General features: G+C 35.3%; 1 protein-coding gene across 3 annotated transcripts in view; it reads right to left on the bottom strand.

The window, feature by feature from the left end:
• Nucleotides 1-27,162, bottom strand: part of KIF18A (kinesin family member 18A) — a 96,404-nt gene that overhangs the window by 41,897 nt on the left and 27,345 nt on the right. For all 3 annotated transcript variants that reach the window (XM_074274198.1, XM_074274199.1, XM_074274200.1), the window contains exons 9-14: nt 24,246-24,320; nt 23,911-24,023; nt 15,033-15,195; nt 9,558-9,722; nt 2,140-2,261; nt 34-269 (exon numbers count right to left, since the gene is read on the bottom strand). In XM_074274198.1, the coding sequence (XP_074130299.1) occupies nt 34-269; nt 2,140-2,261; nt 9,558-9,722; nt 15,033-15,195; nt 23,911-24,023; nt 24,246-24,320 (874 nt within the window). The remainder of the gene's footprint in view (nt 1-33; nt 270-2,139; nt 2,262-9,557; nt 9,723-15,032; nt 15,196-23,910; nt 24,024-24,245; nt 24,321-27,162) is intronic.

The following is a 27,162-nucleotide window of genomic DNA, read 5'->3' on the forward strand; positions in this document are numbered from 1 at the left end:
ATCAATAATGATACAAAAACCAAGTCTACTTACACCTTGGAAGAGATTGGACTGGTTCTAGTTCTGGAAAGGCCATGAGAGCAGTGATCTCTGGTAGGTCAGCTTGCTTTGAGTCTTCAAGAGTTTGATCTGCCCAAACTACTGTTTTCTTTCTTTCCACTAAATGTTCAATTTCCTTAAAGTCGGATTCAAAACCAGAACTTGTCAGCCCAGCTTCTTTTAATATTCCATGCTGCTTTCTTAGGACTGGGAGCAAAGCGTTCAGCAGACTACAGCAAGCAAGGAAAATATACCTTATAATTAAATCTTAGGAAACAGGTCAATCACAATTTCACCCAAAGTATGAGAGAGACTTGTTAAAACAGGAAAACCTCTATGCCTTTTTTGGGGGAACAAATCATAAAAGCAATCAAATTCAAATATTTCAGCATTTTCATTACTAAAACAATACAATAATATAACAAATAATAACAATAGGTATATAAAATAATTAGGGATTTTACATGGTCATAAAATTTGCTTCTTTTCCAAAATAGCTGTCTAACTGGGTAAGCAATTTTATGTCTCTGGGCCAGCCCTTCCCCCCTTTATAATGCAGAGATAGCAATGAAACTTATGCTGCCCATTTTATGTGGAAGGATTTATAAATAAGTCACCATGTACATGTTAAGTATTGCTAATATTCTTGCAATTAGCAAGACTGTATTCAACTGATTTCATAATAAATGATACCTAGACCCTTAGATTTAATGAAATTTAAAAGGATGAATTACACATTCCTTTATATTGGGATGGGGAACCTTTTTTTCTGCCAAGGACCATTTGGATATTTATATTATCATTCAAAGGCCATACAAGATTATCAACTTCTAGAACTCAAGCAGTGGGAGGTTCTTGTACATAGTTTTCAGCTCATTGTTGCCTGCGGTTGCTTTAGCAAATGATTTCACAGGCTTTATATGGGTCTCTGGCTTTATATAAATGAGTTGAATGAAATCAATGTTTATATGAGGGATCAGAATAATTTTTACCTTGAACTTTTTCCTATATACGTAATACCGTCTCAGACAATTTAAAAAACCCTTATGTTTAATTTGTTAATTCAAATTTTTGCCAATGCGTTTTAAAATATATTTTACCCACTAAAATGGGAAAATAAAGATGAATATGAATTATATGTAAATATTTTCAAAATTAAATCAAGTCAAGAAAAATTCAATGAGTAGCTAGTAAATGCAAAAACTGTGTCAAGTGTTGCAGAGATATAAAAGACTTTAAGATGTGGCTACTACCCTTCAAGCAAACTTAGAATCTCACTGGGGAAGCAAGGGCAAAAACATGAAAATTAAATATGGAAAAAACAATTCAATTATGACACGTCGAGAGCAAAACAACTCTGTACAGCCAATAACTGCAAAAGGAGTTTACTGGGGGAAATCACTGCCTGCTGAGGTTTGGGGGAAGACCTTGACTGCTTAGTCAGAGAAGAGAAGATAAGAAGGGAGGAGAAGTTTCCAGGAGCAAACTGTGAACAAAAGAAGAAACAAGAGTCCCAAGGGTTTGAGGAAGCAACTTGTCACCTGCTGATCTCAGGGATGAAGGCATCTCTGAAGGAAAGCTGTGGTGGTGGAAACACTGAAGGAGGAAAAGAGGAAATACTCTGATGAAAACCGCAACATTTGTGCTTGTGGCTGGATAAATAAACTGCTCCTCAGCCAGCAGGAGGAGGATAGAAATGGAGAGAGAGCAGAAGAGGTGTATAAAAGGAAGAACAAATGAGTGGTTATCACTGTTACCATATCAAGCTCCTTTTGGAATAAGAGTTTAATATTCTAAGTAAAATTAGAATGGAAAAGGATTATTTGTCAAAATGTTATCGTTTCAATTTCTAATTGGTGTTCTAATGGCAGCCAGCTGTGGATGTGCTACTTGAAGATTTAGAATAGCCACAGCAGAGGCAGGCCCCAGTGACCGGGCACTAATTGGCTGGGTGCCCCTCTCTGATCCTCACTTCCCCCTGTCCAAAGGGAGGGGGGATTGGTGTGGTGACTATTGAGATGCTTTCCAACTCCCAGTCTCTGTGGGATAAAGTGAGAACATTAAAACAACACACCGGGAGCTTCGCAGGATAAAACTTACTTTTCTGTCTGTTTATGCTGCTGCTCTTGAAGAGAGGCAAGATTCATCACATGTCTGATTTGTGTTTTTAAGTCTTTTATTTCAAGCCTCAAGTGGAAGTCCTGGACATCTTTACTAAGCTCCTTGAAAAGAGAAAGGTCAAACATGAAATGGAATAGTATACAAAGGTGCTTAATGTCAAACTTTAAAATGATCAGTTAAAAGCTTTATTATCCCAAACAAAGCAGTTTCAACAAGAATCTTTTCATTAGTATTGGTTAATATATGATTAATTCATTCTTATGCAAACTCTTCATTCCATGAAACATTCTCCATCAAAGACTGACCCAGCCTCTGGCAGGTCTTTCTCTTGGGGCCTGCCCAATTTGTGGGTGCCAACAAAGTACTAGGCTTTCTCTTTGCTACTCCATGCTCTAGCTCCTGGTCAGCCCACAAACCTTTCCGACCACACACTGTGTACACATACACGGACAGCTTCTGCTTAATTCTTGATTTATCCCCCTGGCCACCTAGGCCAGTGGATAGGGTGACCCTCTCTTTCTAACTATAAGCTTCCCAGTGCTTCTTACTGTACTACTGGCACCAGCCCTAGGGAACCCAATGTCCCCAGATGCTGCTTCCGGTTGTCTGCTAGAGCTATATCTCTTAGATGTGGAAAGAAAGGAAAATAGTTTGGTAGTTTCTGTCTTGATTTTATTCTAATTTTGTTTTTTGTTTTAAGAAAACTTTTGGAATGTGCATAACTGACAACTCTTTTCCAACCTGAAAGGGAATGAAGTTCTATTGAAGTTTTCAAGGGGGAAAAACGATTAACATATACAAAAAAAACATGGTAAAGAGTTAAAACAATAGTGTGAAAGTTTTATTTGACATATAAAGTTAGGACGAACTTCTTGCTTTGTTACTTTTGGTCACAAATACTATTCTCTCCTACCCTGAAAATTTCTGTATATCACTAAGAAAATACAATTAATACCTTACCAAATAATTAAAATTCTCTCATAACATATACCAATTTCAAGAAAATAAAAGGAAAATAAATCAACAAACAATATGATTAAATTTTAAGAGGGAATGAAAGAGCACTGAAAATGATTCTCCTGAAATGGATATTTCAAATAATATAATTCAAATGTCACAGGATACCTCATTGTGCCATGATGGGTTCATGCCAGTGGAATAAAGGCCTAAGAAAGGCCTATCAAACTGGAAAGACCTAAAGTGTTTGTTGTCCAAGGACAAGGTTATAGTTCATGACAAGTCATTTCTCCCCACTGATTTGGTAGCAAAAATTTTTGGCTCAAGGAACTAATGAAAACTATTTCCTGAGATGTGAAGGAATTGTGATTTGTGTCAGTAAAGGGAACAAATGATATTGAATGATTTTGCAGATTGTGTGCTTCCTCTGAGTCATCATTATAGTTCATTTATAATATTATACAGTGACAAAGTTTTGTTTAAGAAAATTTAAGAATATTAAATAGTATATAAATAGGCCTTAAAATGTTTACTGTGTTTGTTGTCTATAGATCATCAGTCTAGCTAAGTATAGAGAGGCTCAAAAGAAAACTGGACATTAGATAATAAATTGTTTGGCTATGACAATCCACAAGAACACAAAATATTCCCTAGTTGTGTCTACTTCAATTGGAGAATGTTAGGAAAGAGGCAGAGGGTGTAAAGAATTAGTTTTTAGATCTCCCAACATTATTTTAACTATTAGGACCAATACTGAACCATATCAATACAAATGAAACCTCAATTTATATAATAGTTAAATAGAAGGTTTTCTTTTATAGAAGCAAATAAAGGAGCTGGTAGAGTTGATTTCATTGTATAATTTAAAGCAAAAAGCAACAATTTCAAGAGATATTGAGCAAGAGGTGAGGATGGAATACATTACAGGCATGGACAATGGCTTGCTCTGGAAGGAGGGAGGGAAAATAAAACAGTTTAAAGACTAGCTAATAGTCTGATGTGCCTGGAATGTAAAACCTATGGATAACAACAACAATAACTACTAGTGGCGATACAGCACTTTCACATTTGTGAAGTATTTTACAGGCTGCCACTTGATCCTCACAACAACCTGTTATTGTGTTTTTTAGATGGCTCAAAGCAGAGATTTAGGGGGAGCTTGCTGTAACCTCTCAGAAGTAGATAGAGATAGAATGGGCAAAACTGTACAACTGATTGAGTGGGTGTGGAAGAGGCGAGATGGAGGAGAAAGGAAAAATGACAATGCAAAGGTGACTCCACTCCTGTGAACAACGTGCATGAGCAGTATGTGTCAGTCACTCAGATGGGAGAGATGGCAGTTCACTCCATAACCATGTGGAATTTTGGAGGTAGGATGAATTTAAAAGTGATAGACTATCAATTATGTTTCAAATATTTTGCCCTAAGGTTAGTGATGTGGATCTGGATTGAGATTAAAGCATGTACAGATGGTGACTGATGAACCTTCATAAGGTCAAGAGATCAGTCTATGCACCACTACAGTAGTAAGAATTAGCTGACTTTTTGCTGAGATAATAATTAAAATACTTAAATTTAAAGATTACCTGTAGAATCCAAAGAATAATTCCAACTAAGGCTGAAATAATCAATGCTTAATTCAAGTTCCTAGTTCTGTGACCCTTGGTTTCGACAAATCTCACCCTTGATTTCATGTCCACCAAAGTCACTATAGGGCATGTAAAATCATCAAACCTATCTTCCCAGTGTATGGCATTTTTCTTTGACAGAACTTTCTTCTCCTTTACAGCTCCAGCCACAAACACATTCAAATCAACAATAATACTCCTAGGAAGGATGGATTAATGACTGCCAGTTACCATTCTCTTTGACTCCCCTGTCCAAAATACTTTTCTTTGGTGACCATTCACCTATATATGTTTTCTTCCCCATCAAGAATATAGGCCTTTGGGGCAGTTAGGTGGCACAGTGGATAGAGTAACAGCCTTGAATTCAGGAGGATCTGAGTTCAAATCTGATCTCAGACACTTAACACTTCCTGGCTGTGTGACCCTGGGCAAGTCACTTAACCCCAATAGCCTCAGCAAAAAAAAAAAAAAAAAAAAAAAAAGAAAAAAGAAAAAAAAAGAATATAGGCTTTTCTCTATAAGCAGTTCCACATTTCCCTCTATCTCCTCATAAGATGAGATAATACAACAACAGTCCCAACCAAAGACATACCAAGGAAAAATATGATTGTCAAAATATTCCATTAAGTGGCTCCCATGGGAACAACACTAATTCACCTCAGAGGAGGGGTGGGATTCCTGGCACCATGAATGTAAAGATTTGTTTCACAGTTCTGAAAACATTTTCCTTGAGGATCCCAATAAGTTGCCCCTTGCCTACCAAGATAATCAGCTAGGTCAGATCAACAATATTTAGACTTCATTGGTTCCTTGTCATCATGAAGAAAGAAAACATTAGCAGACTGTCTTTCACAGAATTTCAGAGTTGAAAGGGCCATTGGAAAAGGTTATCTCCTCCAACCCAAATTTGTAGAAAAATCCCTTTTTCTACATTCCATTTAATAAATGATAATCTAGCTAAGCTGAGACAATCACTAAGGCAGCCCAGTTCACTTTTCATTATTTCTCATTATTAGGAAGATTTTCTTACGTCATGCCTAAATTTGTGTTTTTATGTCTTCCAACTATTGCTCTGAATTCTCTGCCTTCTCATATCATGACTGCTTCCCATTTTCCTAACAGGTCTACACATTGCCTTGATTTCTAACTCAAAGCTTTAATATAGGTGGTTCTACCGTACATCACTGGGTGACCATTTGAGGCTATTTGAATGGTTCATAAGTGACAATCAAAACCGTAACGGACAAGACACTGTGTGCTAGACATGCAAAAAGTTGCTATACAGTGAAAATGTAACAAGTAGTATAGAATCAGTGCTAGGATAAGTTCAGAAGAGATCATGACCTTCCAGAGGTCTATGGGTAGATTGAGAAAAGCTCTCTCCTTTGAGATATAAACGACTAGAACTAGACTCTGAAAGAGTAGTAATTAAATGAAGTAATGAGACAAGGCAATTTCAAGCAGAAGTAAAAGTGGTAACTTTTGCTTATCTGGTTTAAGAAGAATTCACTAGTAGGCTTTTCGAGTAGATGCTATTTAAAAAAGAATGGTTCCATTTCAAAATGATTGCTCACAGGTTTTTTCCATATATGAAATCTGAGCTGATGTACAGAAAGCTTTTTAGGTAAAAACCTAGTTAATGAAACCAATTACATTAAAGAAATAATCTATTTTATTTTCCAGGAGTTTGTTCAGCATGTCTTCACAAAATCTGTTTCAAATATGAAAATCTGACTTTTTTTTTTTACATTCCAGCAATCACTTGAGATACATCTTCTTATTTCATGACGCTTAAAATGAATTTTCTGATTCTATTTAGTTGACTGGAATTCTTTGACATGATGGGCATAAAAGTTGAGACTGAAAACAGATTACACAGGATTTGGATCACCCTAGAAATAACCCGCAAAAACTGAGTACATGCTGTTCCCTGTCCTGTTTCACACGATTTTCCTGTATTCTATGTACAAGCCAACTCATCTACCACAACTCCCAGATCTCTTTCTTTTAATATGCCTTGTTTTTTCTGCCTCTGTGCATTTGTGTTCTTTCTTTCCCCCTGCACCTGTAGGGAAATCCTGCCTTACTTCCATTTTTCAGATCCTTTCTCTTTCTCCCAGGCTTACTGAGGTGTTAAGTCTTCCATAAAAGACTTCCCTAAATTCTCCCTTCAAGCTTTTGGTGCTCCAATCTTACTCAACAGTCACAGAGAGTTTAGTTTCTTGAAATTTCCTTTTCCTGACTTTCTACTTTGTATTATACTTATTTCAGAACATGTATTTCTGTTTCCTTCACCAATCAAAAGTTTTTGATGCAGGGGGTGAATCATATTTAAACCTTAGAGTTTCAAAAGCTACCACACTGGTACTTAATGATTGACTGCTAAGCTGAATTAACATCAGTAAAGTAATAATGGGGGATGGAAAGATAGCCAATATGTTCCTGATATTAATGTCTTAAGTGAGCTCTAGAAAAGCCTAGTTATACTATCCTCAATTAAGTGTGTGGTTTTAAAAGGATCTTTCACTAAAGGTAGAAAAGAGACATAAAATCAGCCAGAACATCATCTTTGTTATTCCTTGAATATACTGAAAGGCACCAGATATCACCATAACCTCTTCATGTTATGGAGAAATGGAGTGATACCTGTAAGGCGGAATGACTTTAAGATCAACACAGTCATGAAGACTAGAGAAAGGAGTTGACTTTTACTTTGCCAACACTAAAGCTGGGGCTCTTTTCTGGGAATCCCCATATTGTGTAATCACTTGGAAGTCACCAACAGTCATGATAATATTTTATGCTCACCAGAGGTAGTTTTTCACAGAAATTTAAAGCATTAACACATGTAAAAATTGTGTGATTATAAGAATAGATGTTATTTTTATTTGAAAACAGGGACAATTATTTCAAATGCACAGGACCTAACCATAGCAAGAAGGCATCATCAAAGCAGAATAATTTCATTGGAATGATATTATTCAACAGAGAGGCTATGAATAAGATCAATGAGTCCTTTCTCATAGAAGGTTACACATTTAGTCTTAGAATACCACATTTTAGTTTAAAATACTTTCATTCCTCTACATTTGCTAAAGTAAAGGAAAAGATACAGATATGTATTTGGGTACTTTCAGGGAAATCTTTATTAGATTTAGGTGTTTTAAATGTCATATGATTATAACCTCATCTTTAGAGGACTCAATGTAAAAAGACATTTTCAATGGCTGCTCTTTTGGGGTATTAATAGCCTAAACATAGAAGCCTCAGATCAGAAGAATCCATCAATAATTTTCTGTTTTCCCTTTTTAGATTAAGCATGTTTCACATTTTCTTTTAAGGGGGAAATTTTTTTTTTTTTTTAGAGACTAGAAGTAGAACCTGGACCAATATAATGTAAGCTCCTTGAAAGCAAGTGCCTTTGTAACATCAATTCAGTCCTTTGCACATTTATGAATCATATAGTTTTGTTTTCCCCTGCTTTCCCTTTCTCTATTTCTTTCTCTTCCCCTTCACTTTCTATTTCTTCTCTCTCCCCCTTTTCTTCTGTCTCTTTCTCTATTTTCTCTCTCCTCTTTGTTTCTTTTCTTCTCAGTCCAGCCCCAGGTCACACAGGGCAATTATACATCTTCTGCTTTTGGTGACTAGCTTTCTTTTTGATTATCCAGTGCTTCTCATCAATTCTCTCCCTGAGCTAGTTGCTATTTCTAATTGCTGTTCCTACTCCTGGCACTGCCCCCCTTGCCCTTTCTCTTCTTTCCTGCCCACTTTCCTTTAGTTAAAGCCTATCGCTATGCCCCACAGCTCATTCTTAACTAGGAGTCTTGATTTTCTCTGGCCAAGTTTATTTATTTTTTGCTTCCCCCCCTAGCTACTTTTGGTTCTACAGCTATTCTGGAAACCTGAGGATCGATCCAGAAGGTTGGATTCCAGAAGGCTCAAGTTTTAAAATAAACAAGAATTTTGGTTCTTCTTACTGCTGGGTTATATTGAAAGATGGAGGAAATAGTATAATGGAGGAAAAAATCATTGGATATTGAGTCAGAAGATTTGATTTTGAGTTCTGGTTGTAGCTTATAATTTATTAATCTGTGTAAATACTGTGCAACATAGGGCAAATCCCTTAGTATCTCGGGGTCCTAATTTCCACATTAGTAAAACGAGAGGGTTGGATGGGATGAATTCTTACTATTCTCACTGAGTCAAATTCTGTGATTCTCTAGAGTCTGAAAATTAAAAAAAAAAAATTCTTCCATATTAAGTGTTGCCTAAGGAACATAAAGCTGTAACAAAAGTTGCTACTTCTAACATTGATACATGGCTATCCTTTCTCAAGGATAACTTGCTTGATCATTTGAGGTGGAATTTCCTAGCTTTAGATTTATACTTTATATCCTAAAAAGCCAAAGACATTGAAAGGCATTTCTTATATATTAAACAGAAAGAGGAAGAATAAATATTTCATTACTTTAGTATTTAGAGCTGGATTAAAATTAACAAGAAGATTAATCCTAAAATAAAATTTGAAATAGTTAACTCCCAGTTTAATACAGGAATCAATCTATATAAGTTTCTCATTACTGAAATGTAATAAGAAGCATACAGATATCTGAAATCTTTTGTACTACAGAAAAGGCAAAGCATTAGATTATAGGTCTGTCTACTCTGTATCGAAGACAAATGAATGAACTTAAATGGGTTCAAGGCTTGGAAAAAAAATCACTGGAGTGAAAGATATTTGCTTAAAAATGGCAACAATTCAGAGAACTCAGCTTTGATGAGGTGAACTTGAATGTAAAAAGCACTCCGTACCTTTGAAACAGGCCCATTTTTGCTCAGGAGACACATCTCATTTTCAACCTGATGAAGCCAGTGAGTATTTTCACGAAATCGCTTCATTTCTTCTTCCCTTTTCTTCCCCAGGTGAAAGCGACGAGTCTGAAGCATTGCGAGCTTATGATCCCGCTTGCAAGTGGCCTGAAAAAAAAAAAACCCAACATATTTAAAGGGAAGTCATGGGGCAGAGATGCCGAGGAGTGTATCAAACAAAATATGACTTCATGTTTCATAACGAAAATTCAAGATTATTCAAATACTTTGATCTGTAGAAGGTTAGTAAAGTAATGTACTTATAGGCAGGCCACTTTAGCCAATTAAGTTAGGTTATGTTTTCATATTTAGAACTATTTTCCTCTTGAAATCTTTACAATTGCTGGCAGGAAAACAGGAAACTGAATCACTTTAATAAAAATTTCATTTAAAGTGTTTATGGCTTTAAGAAACATGATGGCTACATTAAAGATTGAAATTATTCTTACTAAAATACAATCCATTTAAATAGTCTGAAAAATGAAAGCATCTTTCAGATTCTCTCTGTGGTGCTTAAATCACCTCATATGAAACAAGTATTCAATCTTGGAATCAATGATTAAACAATTTTAAAGTTGGAAAAAGCCTCCGAGTAAGCTCCACTCCCTCCGCATCTGAGAAATAAACATTCTCTGACACCTCCAACAAGCTGTCAATCCTTCAGACTGTCTGAATTACTTCTAGTGACAGGGAGCACAGAACAACAGGGACATTCCAAGAGATATGTTAATTAACACATGGTGGATAGGGATGATTTTTGTCTTTCAATTACTACCAATGAAAGACCTTAGAGATTATCATTATCTAGCTCACCCAGTCACTTCTACAGATGAGGAATTTGAAGACTACAATTACTTAGCTAATATCACAGAATCTTATTGGAATCTGCTTTACAACCTTCATGACAAATGATTATCTAGCCTTTTCCCAAAGACTCCCAAGAAGGAAGTTCCCAATTCTTAATAGCCAACACTTCTTTTACATAGTTCTAATTATTATGTAGGTTTTTTTCGAACAAAGGCTAAATCTGCCATTCCTGATTCTGTCCCTTTGGTCCCAAACAGAACAGTCTCTTCTGTGTGGCTGGGCTTCAGATACTTGAAGTCATCTCTTAAGATCCCACTAAGTCCTTGTTCCCCTCACCCCTAACTCAACAGACCCACAGTTCTGTGTGTGAAGCAAGAACTCAGGGCCCTTGACTCCCTTATGTTCTCTCAGGTGCTCTCACACAAAAGGTAGTCACAGAGGAGGAGCTAGAAGCCAAATCTTTTCTTCTTGACACTACTTCCTTCAGATAGTCTAAATTGGATATGTTTCTGACTCCGTGAGAATAAAATACATCCCTGGTGACATCAGCAGAACGGGAGCTGTTTTCCAAGCAGGAACAGTCTTAGTTCTCTCTCTGTTTTATGGTGCCTGACACATGATAGGTTATTTAGTGAATGTATATCAATTAAGGACTTCATTCTTGGTCACTCCATTTTGAACAACATTCACTTGTTCAAAGTTTCTTCTTAAACTTAGAGCTCAGAGCAGACACACGACTTCCCACAGGATCTGATTACATCCAAATGTAGTGGGACTACCTACCATCTCTTCTTCTGAGCACTATATTTCTACTTGTTTGGCCCAGTTCAACAATGTGCTATCAATTCTGCAGAAGGCTGTGCTGTATCGGTAGTAGCAATAGAAAACTAATTAAGAAGCAACAGCCCCCGTTCTTCAAACGATTCATAATCAAGACAGTAATAACTTTTTTTTGGCTGCCACACCATGGAGCTCATCTGGAGAATGCAGTTTACTTAGAAGTGAGCATGTACTGTTCTTAGGTACATTTCTTCTATCCTTTAACAAATGATTTTTGGAAATGTGCAAGAATTTACAGTGATCTCTAGGAAATCCATTTTATTAGATGTAGGTCATCATTCTATCTCATTGAAATCTCTCTGGATCCTGATTTCGTCATCTGTCAAATAAGTCATTTCCTCCTAGCTTTGGGTCACCTTCAAGTTTCCAGGCTTTTTCTCCAGTTTGAATTTACCTTCATTATTGGCCTTGCAAGTGACAAACGTAGCAGTCTACAAACACAATCTCTTGGCTTTCGGCATTTCCACTGGCTGAACCCATGTCTGGCACGCGGTCCCTCCTCATCTCTACTTCCTAACTTCCCTGGCTTAATAAATGCTAGCTGACAGCCTAACTATAGAGATCCTATTAAAAAAAAAAAGTAGGTTTGACTCTATTTAAGGACTGGCTTCTGATTCATACCTACACCTAGTTCTTGACTCTGATTTATGATAACTGATCCAGACCCCAAAATAGATCAGACTTGCCCTTTAATTTGGTCATTAGGGGATCTTCTCAGGAAAATAATATCTAGGACAAGATGTCTACCCTCTTTTGGTCAATGAGCCAGATCTTCATAAGTAAATCTGGCATGACAATTAACTACATACATTTTCAGACTTGGTTCAAAAAAGCAGCTACTGACAAACAAGCAGCAGCTAGGTGCAGTTAGGTGGCTGAAAAAGGAAATTTGGGGAAAAAAAAAAAAGAATTCTGTGCCAAGGGTCAAGGAAGAAATCAAGATTTTTATTCTCTTTGATGTGCAAGGAAAGGAGGGGCAACTCAGAAAAAACAATTAAAAGAATCCTAGAACACTAGAATTTGGAGTTGAAAAGGTCCATAAAACTCCTTAGTTCACCTGCCTGACTTTGGAGCAGAAGCTCCTGAGATGTAGACCAACTAGGAAATGAAACTCCTACACACAGCAAGTGAAAAGGAGAGTAGTGATTACAAAGGGCTGGCATGGTAGCTTCATCAAGGACAGACAGACTTAACCTTATTTCATTTTTTGAGAGGATTATTAAACTAGTAGATGAGGGGAATGCTATGAATATATTGGATTAATCTGGATTTTAACAAAGCAGTAACAACAACAACAAAACACCTTACTATTCTTTTAGGCAAGATGGAAAAATGTGAACTAGTTGATAAAAACAATTAATTGAAAGGCTAGACTCAAAAAAGTAGTAATTAATGAATAAATTCCAGTGGAATGTTCCATGAGCTTGACACCAAGGTGTTTGAAATTTTTATCATTGACTTGGTCTAAAGGATAAATGATAAATTTATCAAATCTGAAGATGACACCAATTTCATGAGCCCAGCAACACTCTCAAGTGTTAATTAGATTAAAATATAATTGAGAAATATTTAACAAGAGAGACCAAAAAAACAATAAAATAGATAATGTAATTATTGGTTCTCTATGTTCTCCATGAGTACAACTACTTAGAACATTTAAGAATTTAGTATGAAAAATCCTGGAATAAGCACAATGTTCATTATTATTATCTTTCTAAGAAAAACCCTGCAAAAAGTCTTTAGGTATATGCATGGACTAAACTTTAAATGCTTAGATTCTATGATAACTTTCTAAAAAATAAAAAATTTTAAAAAGTGACTTGTAGTAGAACTTCCCTTTAATAATGGTTTTCAGGGTAAGTTCAGACTCCATTACTGATGTCAATCAGTTGCTTGAGGGAAGAGATGTTTTAATTTCCATCTTTGTATCCCCAGGTCTAGCAAAGTGCCTGACATATAATAAAGTGTTTAATGAGGGATTTTTCATTGATTATAACTGAATATCAATTATAGTATATAAGTAGTAACAAAGTTTTAATATATTTATGGCTAGAACATTTCCAAGTCAAGGTAGTTTCCAAATTTTCCTCCCTCTTTTCTTAATAAAAATGAACAACTTTCTCTATTGTCCACTTTTGTTCTTGGGTAAGGTAAGATGAGGGGGAAAGCTCTATCACCAAAGTGACAAAAATTATTCTAGGAGTCAATTTTCTTCATGAAAGTTCAGCACCTACTAGAGGTACAGGATAAAATAAGATGCTGACTAATTGGACAAAGATAGGACTAAATGAATCATATACTTGTTCCTAACTGAATTTCTAAAAATGACATTCTTATTAAAGATATAATTATTAATGATAGCTCCACTCTGATAGTATCTTTTAAGTAAATCATGTGATTCTCTTATGCAAAAATCTATAATATAATAATAAATAGTTTCTGCTCCTGATTCTTGGCCCAGGAATCCCTCTTGCTCATAAGTCTTTTGGGTTCACAATACTTAATGTGGCTTTGAAAGCCATCTACAATCTAATTTCCTAAATTTCTTAGTGATTCTCTACAAAAATGGTCTATTACTGACATCTCTCTCTGCTTCATTTCTGTAAATATTGAAAATCCCTTCATTTCAAGGGTTAGTACCACTTGAATGCTTAAATATAGGTTTCTATGCTTCCTCTAAAATGTAAGAAAGTGTTTTTGTAAATAATAGGAAATAAAACATCTATAGAGTAATTAAAGAAGGCACCTAAAAGCTGGATTACACAGGGAGAAAGAAAGATCAATCTCCTATGATCTACTTTCTTGTCTTTGGGTGAAAAAATGACCTAGAAAGCTGGTCATTCATGACTTACATATAGTTAATAGCCATTCTATAATAGGTTAAGGAAAAATGGGAACTTAGTATTACGCATTCAAAATTAAACTACACAACAGATTAGAAAACATATCATAAAAATATGAGACTTGGAAACATATCAAAATTCTATTCAAGATTTCCATTTTACCACTGATGTGAAATAACACAAAAATTAAATATTAGTTATTTTAAAAATATGTCAGTTGGGAAATATAAAAGTTGTCAAAAATTTGCCAAATATGTTCAGTGTTTAAATTGAGAATTTGTTAGCAGTTTAAAACAAGATATTAGTTTTACTCTTTTCAAGTCTAGCCTTTCCTCCACCCTGCCATCCCCCACTTTAAAGATACTTTAACACAATATATGTAACAAATATAGAATGGGTCCATCTGATGGGGTGAAAGTGGCAGAGGACGGGAGAAGTAATAGAAGTAAGCAAAAATTTGATTTCATGGATACAGGAAACTCCCTTCCCCATACAGACTGGTGGTGGGTTTGTTATTTACTTACTTGCCAGGAGGACTAGGAGTGAAAGACTGCCCATGCAATCTCAGCTAGTAGGCATCAGAGAAAGGACTTGAACTCAGGTCTTCTAAGTAAATTCTAAGTTTTGATTCTCCACCAAGCTAAATTTCCTCATCTTAGGTCACATTATTAAATTGTGACTATTATACCCAAAACCTTGGCTCTCATGATTTTCATTCTGCTTTCTTCAAATTTAGGTTAATTTCATGGACTACAATATCAGATCAATTTTAACAGATCTAGTTTTTAAAAAATGGACATCTATTGATACAGGTAATCATAGCCAAATTTCGATGAACAAAAAAGATGCTGCCCTTGCCTCATGGCAACCAAGACAAGGAAAGCCCTTTTAGGCCGTCATAGAACAGAGTTGTAAAAGACCCAACTACCTTTTCGACTTTCTCTTCAGAGCACATCATTTCTATCTGCTTATGGTACTGCTGCTGGTAGAATGTTTTTAGTTCATTTTCCTTAATCAGCATCTCCAAATTCAGATATTCTTGTCTGATTTCTTCACGGCTCCGGAACAAACAATTTAAAATCTCGCGAAACCTAACAAAAACGACATAACACATTGCATATTAAACTTCAAGAAAATGAAAGGACTCACATAGAGAATAGCACACACCAAAATGGCCCCACATGACTTTAATGAATTGTGTCCATTAGATTATGTCATTGACTCCTGATATATTTGCTTCCAGAACACAAATGTGCTCCAAAGAAGGCAAAAGAGTTTCCCTTAGCTAAAATTTAATACAAATGTAAATAAAATTGTCTTTCTCAAAGTTGATAGTAATAACATGGAATTATTAGGAATCCAGAGGTACTTTATTAAGGTAGCATCTTTTCTCATCATTTTGAAGTATGTTATGAAACGTAATAGTTTTGAACATCACACATTTGTGTTTATAAAAGGAAAAAAAAGGGATGGGGTATTCTCTTTGGAATTCTTCTACTGGCTCCAATCTTCAATCATATGTCAGCAGGTTTAAAAAATACTTGGTGGTGTTTTGTTTTTTTTGATGTGTCCATAATAAAGGAGTAATAAGAATACCTAAATGGCACCATCTTCTCCGGTCTGCACCATCATAAGGCCTATTTTGTCTTTACCATTTGCAGTGCAGCAAGGAAGGTGGGTGTCCCCAACAATCTCCCCAGAGATCAGAGGCCCTTTCCTCCGGAGCCCAGTAACCTACCACAGCCCATCGATTCAACGTCAGCCCTCCTCCAGACACGCAGAAAAGGCTTGGTTGATGTAGACCCCTCACTGATGGCAGATTCCCTTGAAGCAGGTTAGGACTCCTAGAGCAACCCTGAAATGAACCTGTACTTTCATATTCTTCCAGGGTCAGCAAAGAACAAGCCTCAAAGATGTTCTAATTGTTTAAAAATACAATCTGTGCTTTAGGTCACAGAAGAGTCAGGCGCCAGCTGCAGTAATAATGTAAACAGTCACGCACAGGCACAATCATTTAAAGAGGAGAATTTTAAAGTGAAAGGTCTCAAAAAACAAAACAAAACAAAAAAAACCCTTTGGACTGGAGAGTACATTTTGAAACAAGTGTCCTCTGGCCAGATGCAAAGATGCATGGATCAGGTTCAGGGGTAAAAACACTGTGGCCTTGCGTCAACAATTCTCAATGAAAATCTGCTGGGAATGAGTACAACCGCAGCTTGCTGACTTCACTGCAGTTCTGTCAAACTGATGATAAATAATTAATGGAACAAGACAGAGACACCAAAGTTTCACTGTATGATGTCACAGCAAGAGTAATGCCAGTAAGTAAAACGGACAAGTTTTCTTTAGGTTTCTCCCACAGACGGGGCTTTATTTTCCAGGCAACATTTTGTTTTTTTCTGAGGTCAAGGGACCTGGTGAGGTCTCCTGTCAATCTGGGAAGTTTGTGGTCAACTCTTGGATTGGATTTGTGATGTGGAGAGGACGGCAAAAGAGAAGGATATCAACAACAAAGAAAACATTTTTTTTTTTGGTACTTCTTTTTAAAGTGGCAATAAAATCACAATATTTGTAATTTCTTCAAAGGCTGTAATATCACTGGAGGTGACATGGGCACTGGTGCTATGAAGTCAACAGGGCTCAGAGAGTACAAAAGTCCCAGAAGAAGCTGAAAATTATCTTTGGAGAGAGGGAGGGAAGTACCTACCAGGTGCCAGGCACCGTGCTAAGTACTTGGGAGGCAGGTGCTAAAAATCACCCTCATTTTACACTTAAGTGAGGTAGACAGTGGTTGCCCAGGGTCACCCAGGTGCTAGGTGTCTGAGGCCAGATTTGGACTTGGTTCCGGACTCCAGGCCCAGAGTGCTATACACTTTATCACCTAACTGCATATACAGACATTCATGAAATAACTGATCCTTAAAAGAAGAGAAATACTCTGATCAGAAAAAGAGCCTAAAAAAAAATTCAGTCATTCATAAAAAAAATTTAAGAGTTTTAGTTAGTTCTTTATGAACTTTAAACAATATAAATAATTGTTGGTACATAAAATATCGAATTCTAAGATAAGGAATAATTTCTTGTTCTTGTATTACTAATACTTTAGCGATAACCGTTTTAAAAGCAACACTAACACCTATAAAATGATCTCTACAAATGAGGAATATGCCCAGATTGGGGCAAAGCAAAAAACAGAAAAAAAATTTACTATTTTCTCAAGACACAGAAATATGCTAATTATTTGGGAGAATATGAAGAAACACACTTGTAAATGATGTATGAACAAAAAGTATCAATAAAAGATTATTTTAGAAATATTCATGGGGGCAGCTAGGTGGTGCAGTGGATACAGCACCAGCCTTGAATTCAGGAGGATCTGAGTTCAAATCTGGTCTCAGATACTTAACACTTCCTAGCTGTGTGACCCTGGGCAAGTCACTTAACCCCAGCCTCAGAAAAGAAAGAAAAGAAAAAAAAAAGAAATATTCATGGAAAATATTTTTAAAAACAGATTTGGAGAGAATGATAAAAAAGAGCAGAGGAAGCAGAAAACCAGATGCAAAAAAATCTATACCTGGAAAAAACTGGATTTTGCAGAGAAAATAATAGACACAAAAGAAGAGACAAAATGAAAGAATTATAAGACTTCCGTTAAGCTAAAGAAAAGAATCTGATGGTTTTATTTCAGGAATTGGTATAACAACATTTCCCAGAAGTAATTAAATTGAAGGAATCATAAACAAATCAACAGAATTTTAAATTTGTTACAAAAGGTAAACTCAGTTTAGCTGGATTCAACAATAAGCCTTTGTTGAATCATTGTAGAGCTCCAAGAATACAATGACAAGGAGAATATTTTTTACCAGCAGGAATGCAGAGAAGCATTATATCAAAAATACTTTGAATTGCAGAAGAGCTTTCTACAAAGATATGTTAGCATATGGTATATGTTGAAACCAAGATAAAAAGGGAAATTCCCAAATTTGCTTGTCAGCAAAATGAAGTATTCTTTGCAAAGACCAAAAATGTTTAATTAAAAATTCCTGAGTAAAACCGTTTTTGTACAGTAGGGCCAATGGTGAGATATTTTTAATACAAAAAAAAAAAAAAAAAAAGGAATGAGAGAAAACAGAATGAGTTGCTCCATCAAGATAAATATTAAAATAAATTGGCACTTATATAATTACCACAAGGGAATAAGAAAAAAAATTGTGTTGTACTGAACATAAAAATTATTTTTAAAAAAAGAAGAGAAAATAATTTGGATATCACAAGTAAAGAGAGGGAGAGAGAAGACGAGGGAGAGGGAGAGAGACAAAGAGAGACCCAGAGAGAGAGAGAAGGAGACAGAGACAGAGACGACAAAGAGAGAGAAGGAGAGAGACAGACAGAGAGAAAAAGAGAGAGAGAGGAGGAAAGAGAGAGGAGGGGGAGGGGCAGGCTACAAGGATCATTACCATTTTCAACTTAAATTTTACAAACAGAAAGGAAACAGCACTTCAAGATCTAGGAAGAACAAATCACAGCACAGAATTATTCATTTATTAGAAAAAGTTACATCAAAATTGGAATATGATATCCCAAAGAGTAAAGAACTTGATGGCATCCCAAAATAACACATTTTACAAAAGTCAAAAGATAATAATTAAATATTTAGGGGAAAGAATACTGATTAGTCCTTCAAAAAAAAAAAAAAAAAAAAAACCAGAAGTGAATGGGGTATTAAACACACAAGCTGAACATAGAGCAATTAGCTAAATACTTGAGATAATTTCCTATCACCACCAACACCAATTGTTGACCAATGTCACTGTGTATATGCTAGCCCAAGAATCCTGGCAATAACTACCTGCCAGAGGTGTTGTCCTACTTTCAGATACCGATAACTTTCTGTTAATGGGACTGGCATTAAGGAGAGGAAGCACTTTACTACGTAGGCACTTGGGAAGCTGTAACCCCCTATGGTGGTGTTCCTCCTCAGTAAAACAGGAATTGTTTTACTCTCCTATTTCTATCTCCAGCATTTAGCACAGTATCTGGCATATGAGTGCTTAATAAATACTCATTTGTTCATAGTAATGAAATCCTAAGAAATAAAACATCTGTTTTCATGTGGCTAAGATTAGACATGGATATGGTCACTGCATGGGGAAAGTTTTAGTTTTTGGTTAGTTTTCCTAAAACAAAGAAATAAACAAAACTTAGAAAAGATGAGAGTCAGTGAAAAGCAAAGGGAGCACCAATGTGCCAAAGAATCGAAGTGGCAAAAGGTAGCATGAGAAGAATTAAGTGGAGAGTATCTGAAAGCAAATTAACAAACCGTTCTCATCGGCCCACTTGGGGATGCTCCCCGAACTCATTCCACAGGGTTTGGAGCCTGCCTGTTGCCCTTGTCCTGGCCAAGCCTTTTGCTGAGACAGTTTTACTAAGGTGTGGCTACCATGCATGCCCCTGGAGAATTGGGGGCTGACAAGCTCTACTACCAGAAGGGGTGCTCCTTCCTGAACACCCCATGTGTTCTCATTTCATACGAGGGGTAGTTCAGTAGCTCAGGGGATAGAGGGCCAGACCTGGAATCAGGAAGACCTGGGTTTAAATCCAGCCTCAGACACTTCCTAGCTGTGTGATCCTGGGCAAATCACTTTATCTCTTTTTGCATTCATCCTTTGGAGGAGGGAATGGTATTATTGTCCACATTTTACATATGGAAGGGTAAGTGACTGATTTAGGATCACACAAATAGTACATATCTGAAGTGGAATTGTAACTACTACTTAGCTACCTTATGAATTTGTATTAATAAAACACAAAAAGAGGATTAATGCAATTAGCATGCATGTAAAAAGACTAGAAGATAAACAACTCTAATATTACAAGTTATAAAGTAGAGTAGAAGAAAAAGAGGAAATTGAAAATGAAAAGTTCATAGTAATACACCAAAATTAAAAGCCAGATTTTTGAAAAGATTTATGCTGAAGATTAATGATCAAGAAAAATGGAAAGGAAAATGTAATTACCAGAACAAAACTAAGTAAATTCACAATGGAGAAGTACTAAAATAGACAAGAAATGGTCCTCCAAAGAATTACATATCACCAAAACTGAGAATCTAAAAAGTTCACAGGTATTTAAGAAATACAAAATCAAACAACAAAAAAAAAATATTCCAAAGAGATTTTAAGGAAATAAATTTCAGAAGGACATTGAGCAAGTCATTCCATGACAAAAAACAAAACAAAACAAAAAACAAAAAACAAACAAAAAAAAAAATAACAACAAATATATATATATAATATATATATATGTAAAGAGAACAACAAATATATATATATATATATATATATATTATATATATATACACACACACACACACATATATGTAAAGAGAGAGCGAGAGAGAGAGAGAGAGCGCACACCCTAGTCAGGAGGATAAAAGTGAATCCTATCAAACATATAAAGGACTGACACTATAAAGCTAGTTTAAAAAAAAAAAAAAAAAAAAGAGAGTGAGTTGGCATGAAGTCTCTCTCTCTCTCTCTCTCTCTGGAAGAGTTCATAACATGGCCATGACATCAAAACTAGGGAGAGACAAAATAAGAAAACTATAGACTATTCTCATTAACGAACATTGATAATTATTTCAAAAAATGCAAGGAAAAAAAAATCAATATCTTTGAAAATGTTATTCAAAAAAAGCTGCAAATGAACAGATGACAATCTACCATATGTATACATGATCTCATGATGGATGTTGTTAACAGTCCAGTAAAGCCTAAAGCCTATGGAGTAGCTGGCTGGCTTTGTGCGGAAAGTCCTGAATCTAGAGTTTGGAAGACCTGAGTTCAAATCCAACCTCAGATACATGTGATCCTGATCAAGTCACTTAAATTTGCCCCAGTTTCCTGACCTTTTACCCAGTTTCATTACCTTAAAATGAACTGGAGAAGGCAATGGGAAACCATTCTAGTATCTTTGCCAGGAAAATTCCAAATAAGGTCACAAATAGTTGGACATGACTGAAATGACTAAACAATAATCTACCAAGACCACACATTAAGACTCACAAAACATCCTCTGCACACAACAAAAACAAAGGGAGACAAAGAATTGGGAGAGGTATGCACATTCAAAGTTAATCCAAGCCCATGTTACTTGGGACTATTTTGCAGATTTAGTGCTGTATCAACCTACTAAGGTAATATATTTAACACTAAAAAAGATAACAAAATTTATTAAGGGGAAAAAAAAAAAGTTCTAGCATCTCAAAGCAAAAAAAAAGTGAGAAAACTTCTAATGAAGAGAGCATGGCTCAACCAGAGTTGAAATTACATTATAGAACAGGAGAAATCAAACCTGTTACTAGTTAAAATATAGTGATCAATGGAGCACACTATTTAACAGCAAAGAATAAAAAACCAGTGGTACAGGATTCAATCAAACCAGCTACATATATTACTGGGGGAAAATATGTTTGACAAGAACTTCAGTTAAAATTAGAAAACATTTTGGCAAGAATCAGGTTTAGACCAATATATTACACAAGATACTAAGGAGATTACAAGAGGACGACATTAGGTATACTTTACATTTATGGAGAGGATGAAATTTCTTAACCAAACAAGATAAAAGAATATATTATGACATTTATAATAGTTAAAAAGATTTGTGTGAATAAAATCAATGTAGACAGAATTATAAAACTAAACAAAACTAAACACCAGACTAGGAAAATGAATTGCATCAAGTATTGGTATATTCAACATATAGGGAACTGAGACAAATATCTAACACTAAGAATCATTTCCCAGTATATAAGTGGTAGAAGTATATGAAGTTTTCAAAATATGAACTGCCTATTATAAATGATTACAGGAAAATAAGCTTCTGAATCAATAACAAGAGAAATGTAAATGTTAAAACAACTCAGAGGTTTCTTCTTACATTATAAAAAGTGGCAAAGATGAAGAAAAGATAGTCAATACTGATGTTTGGAAAGACAGCACATTGATACACTGTTGGTAGAGCTGTGAAATGAGACAACCATTTTGGAATCATTGTTAAATTAAGCAAAGAAGAGGTATAACAAAAAGGCTATTTTTTAAAAAAATAAAGGAATTTCAACTGCCAAAGATATGGAAAACTTAAAAATAGAGAAATTACGGGAAATAAATGGATTATATCATATATAATCTTTTGCATAATAAAAAAGAAATGCACCCAGACTGAAATAAGGGAAACTAGAGGAAAATAAAAACTTTGATGTAAACATTTCTAATAAAAGTACTGACATTCAAAATTGAGGAGTCAACAAATTTATAAAAGATTCAAAAGAAATAGTCAAAGAATATGAACTAGCAGTTCATTAAATTAAAAATGCAAATGATCAAGAGCCACTAAAATAATGTTCAAACTCTTTTAGAGAATGTCCATAAAAGAACTCAGAGTCGTATATCCATTGAAGTGGATATTTAATTTAAAGATGAATAAGATCAATAGTAATGGTGTTGTAGAAAAATGAGCTCACTATTGCACTCCTAGTAGAACTCTGAATTGTTGCAATCTCTTTGGAAAACAATATGGCATTTAAGAAGAGCTTTACAATTTTTCATCTCTTTTGATCCAGTAATTTCAGTACTAAGGATATACTTTTAGGATATTATTAATGAAAAAAAAAAAAAAAGAGAGAGCTAATAGCACAAAAATATTCCTAATAGGATCTTAAATAGTAATTATTTGGACAGGACTGATGTGTCCAACAATGGGAAAACAGAGGAACAATGTGACATTAGAATATTACTGTTCCTTAACAAGTATAACATTCAGAAAGATATGAAATGATGCTCAGTGAATAAAACAAAACTCAAATAATTAAATACAACCTTTACTACTTTATAACAACCACAAAATCCAGAGGGGAAAATACAGGGAAAAATTTCAAAAGAAACAAAAAGAATTGTTTTGCTACTAACTTGTTAAAGATAATATGCACGTTAACAAATTCTCAATAAGTAGCAAATAACTGAAACATGTAGTTTTATGTATAATCTTTTAAAAAATTATTCTGTAATTGTAAAAGACCATGTTATTCTGAATTATTATAGGTACTTAAATCAAATATGCTATCTACCCTCCAGAGAAAGAATTGAAAAATAGTCCAGTTTTAATTATATTTGTAAATCAGTATCAAATGACAGCCTTCTCTAATGTGGGAGGGAGATAGTAAAAAGGAAATGAAAAAATAAAAATAAATCTTTCTATGTATTTGAATATGTTTGGTGATGGTTTTATAAACAAAGTCGATAAAAAAATAATGATTTACATTACATCTTTGTAAGTCTCTTCTATTACCTTTCTAAACACAGCAACTGATACTATGGTACCTAATTGAGGAACAAGCAAAAAAAGAGCAAATGCCATATTTCATAAGAAAGCAAATTAATTCAATAAAGTCAAATAAGCAAAACAAGTAATTCAATGAAGATTTAGTATAGTATAATAGTATAGAAAGGGTAGATAAACATGTGTTTCTGGCAGAAAAGCTAATGGCAACTGAAAAATTTTAATATAAAACGGGTATCTTGGCTAATGGAATAATTTCTATTTATACTAAAGTGACAGCTTATAGATTATTTTCCTATCACCAAGCAATTTTTATAATATGAACAAATAATGTAGGTATTAGAAACCATAATGCTGTAAAGAATTAAATAAAGTATAAAAAAATGGAAAAATGGCTAAAGAATTCTCAGCAAAATCTGCAAAATGAGGCTTCGTACCTTTAAAATTCAATACTTCAACAAGCCTACCTTTGTATTTCTGTTTCTTCTTTGTTGGAAAGCTGAAGGCTTCCTTTGCTATTTTCATGAATGACAATTCTCTGTTCTTCATAGGCTTTCAGTTTTTCTTTTAACATCATAATCTAAATAAGAGAAAACACTTCAGTTATAAAAACAAAACTAACTCTTTTCTATTCCTCAAACATTGTAATATTTCAACTTTAAAAAATCATAGTAGAATCTATAAGCAAGATGTGAATGAACTAGAGAAAGAACTAGTTAAAAAGAAGAAACAGTTACTGGCATGGCAAACTGTTACAACTAAGACAACTGCCGAGTAAGAATAATGCATGGCTGTCACATACCTCTTTCTTTTGCTCATTACAAATCTTGACATATTGTGTTATATGATTATCCAGACTAACAACGTTACTCTTCAACTGTTAAAAGATGAAACAGATAATATTAGTAAGAGTTATGCAGATCTCATCAAGGCTGTGCAATCATCATGCCCTAGTTGGTCCAAAAAAAGGGGCAAATAAGCTAAAAACCTTTTAAATAGGTTTTTAAAGAAATCTATTCCTAAAGCCTTTTCATAAATTAAAGTTGCTGGGAAAGAAATAAAAATGAAACCTAATGATTTATTTGTATCATTTCAAAAACTTGTAGATCCATATTTGATTTTGGAAAGATAGTAGTGTAGATGACAATGGAATACAGGAAAGGAACTAAAATATTTGTTGAATGCACAAGTCCCTTGGCTGGTAGTGATGTTAATGGAACCAGGAAAGGGTTTATGGAGAGAATACCTGACTTGAACCTTAAAGAAAGTTCTAGAAAGCAGAGATGAAGAAAAAGTGCATTCTGGACCTGGGTATACAAAGTTTCAATATGGACAAAGGTGGGACATGGCAGGGAAACATGGAACTCTGAGCATCTTTAATTCCAATTAATTTTACCAATTTTCCCTCACAGATCATTGATAAGCTTTAAGTAGAGGCCTCTCAAAGGCTTTGTGTTATTTAATCCTATTCCCAATAAAAAACATGACTCATGATCATGGCAAATGCAAATGTCCCTGTTTGATAAGTAATAAAATAAACATTCCTCTTAAGGTCCAACTCATGAAGATGAACCTCTCTGGTCTCCAGATGACACCTTTGAGGTCCTCCCATCAGCTTCTGTCTGCCAGGATTCGCTTTCTGCTAGCAGTCTATTCAGCACAGAGGTCTAAGATTTAATTCCTCAGAGAATGAAGACATACTAAAAAAGAAATCTGGAAAAAACCTTATTGCTCATTTTTGGACTAGGGCTTTAGTTGCCGAGTCTGTTCTAAACCACTTCTAAAAAAGTTTTAAATGAAAATTATTTCCAAGTTCAAATCCCTGACACTTTGTGTTTTTTTTTTTTTTTATATCTCAAGTGACTGACATTCTATCTTCCAAATAGCTTGGAACAAATTTTAAAATAAATCTTGACTATTATCTTTAGTCCTAATCATTCTATGATTCTTATTTGATGAAGAAACCACTCTTGTATAATGTAATATCCACATGAATTCCCTCCTAAGTCTTCACCCAGAATTAGTGCAGAACTAGAAGCTCAGAGCTCTTCAAGGATTTGACAAGAGACAATCTGTCCCCACAAAAGGAGGTTAAACATCCCCAGTCCCTTCAAAGGATCCTCACAGGGTTTGGCCTTCCAGGCCTTTACTTTCAGCATCTGTGGTGACAGCCATCTCTGCAGCTTGCTGAGATCTTTTTCAGAACTGAACCCAATGGAACAGAAGTGAGTGCAAGGGATAATGTAAAAAGTTACCTATGCATATGTACTGTCAAAAAAGTTATAATTATAAAATTTAAAAAAAAAAAAAAAAAAAAAAAAAAAAAAAAAAAAAAAAAGAACTGAACCCAAGAGTCCAGGAGTGGCCCGACAGGGCATTACAATAGGGTTATCAGCAGCTGGTCTAGGAGAAGTAGAACCCCAAAACTGTAGTCTGGGGCCACTATACAGCCAGTAGGGCTGGAGGAGAAAATGTGAATGGGGCCTAAGGGCCTTCAAGCCCACAGCTCACAGCAGCGCAACATGCCTTTTTAGCTAGGCCAAGGCAGACTTATCCTGAGATTCCAAGCCTTTGGAACCTTGTGGTTTTACTATTCTTTTCCTATCATGCCTAGATAAAGCCCATTTTTAAAAACTCACAAATAAGGCTTTACAACTCTTTCCAAGTCTTTGTTCAGTTACTTCAGTTTGTATCTGACTCTTTGTGATCCCATCTCATCTGGGGTTTTCTGGATAGAGACACTTAAGCGGTTTGCCATTTCCTTCTCCAGTCCATTTTACAGACAAGGAAACTGAGGCAAAGGGTGAAGTGACTTGCCCAGGGTCACAGAGGTAGTCAATCCCAGATGCCAAATTTGATGTCAGGTTTTCCTGACTCCAGGCCCAGCACTCCATCCCCAGTGCCCCTTAGCTGCCCTTCTCCTCATTCACTTAGATCCGACTGGGTTGATCTCTTCTGACATGATCGTTTTGGAGTCAGCCACTACAAGGCTGATGAAATTGCCATTTGTATCCCTATCCACTGTTAGACTGATGTAAATGTGAAGGGGCCAAGCAGAGAGGTTTGGGACACTTCTCAGAGACCTTTTCCCAAGCGGATATTGAAACTTTATTGTTTTGGGACCTGGACACTGAATCACTTCATAATCCAGTCATCATACAATCCATAGCTATTTGATCTTTCCACGATAGTGTGAACAACTGTAAAATCATTTCCCAAAATAAGGAGAACAACAATTATCTGCTAATTTACATATTGCTGTCAAAAAAAAAAGAAAATGAGGTTTGATTTAAGATCTGTTCTTGATGAAATTCTTCCTTTTCCTCCTAAATCATCACTTCCTTCCTAGTCCTGAGCCATTAGTATGTAAGTGAAAAATCAATGAGTGGCTTACAGTCTAAATGGTCCATTTCCACTTTTTCTATTTTACTTTTCTCCAAGAGTTCTTCCTACTTAACTTTCCTGCTTTAAAGTTGTGCTTGTGCACCACGTGACTCGGGGGAGAGGGGGTAAGTGATTGAGGCACAATCCTGGTTCAAACCTGGCTGTGACTTAATATCTATGTTTTTTAGAAGTCATACCCTCTTCAGTGGACCTCAGGTTGCTAAAGGTTAAATTGAGAGGATAAGAACAGTCCCTTTTAACTCTGGATTCTATGATTTTAATAAATTGTCCAATTATCTCTGGTGATAGATCTATACCAAAAATTATATTCCTAA

The sequence above is a fragment of the Sminthopsis crassicaudata genome, chromosome 6 (genome assembly GCF_048593235.1).
Source record: "Sminthopsis crassicaudata isolate SCR6 chromosome 6, ASM4859323v1, whole genome shotgun sequence".
Taxonomy (NCBI): Eukaryota; Metazoa; Chordata; class Mammalia; order Dasyuromorphia; family Dasyuridae; genus Sminthopsis; species Sminthopsis crassicaudata.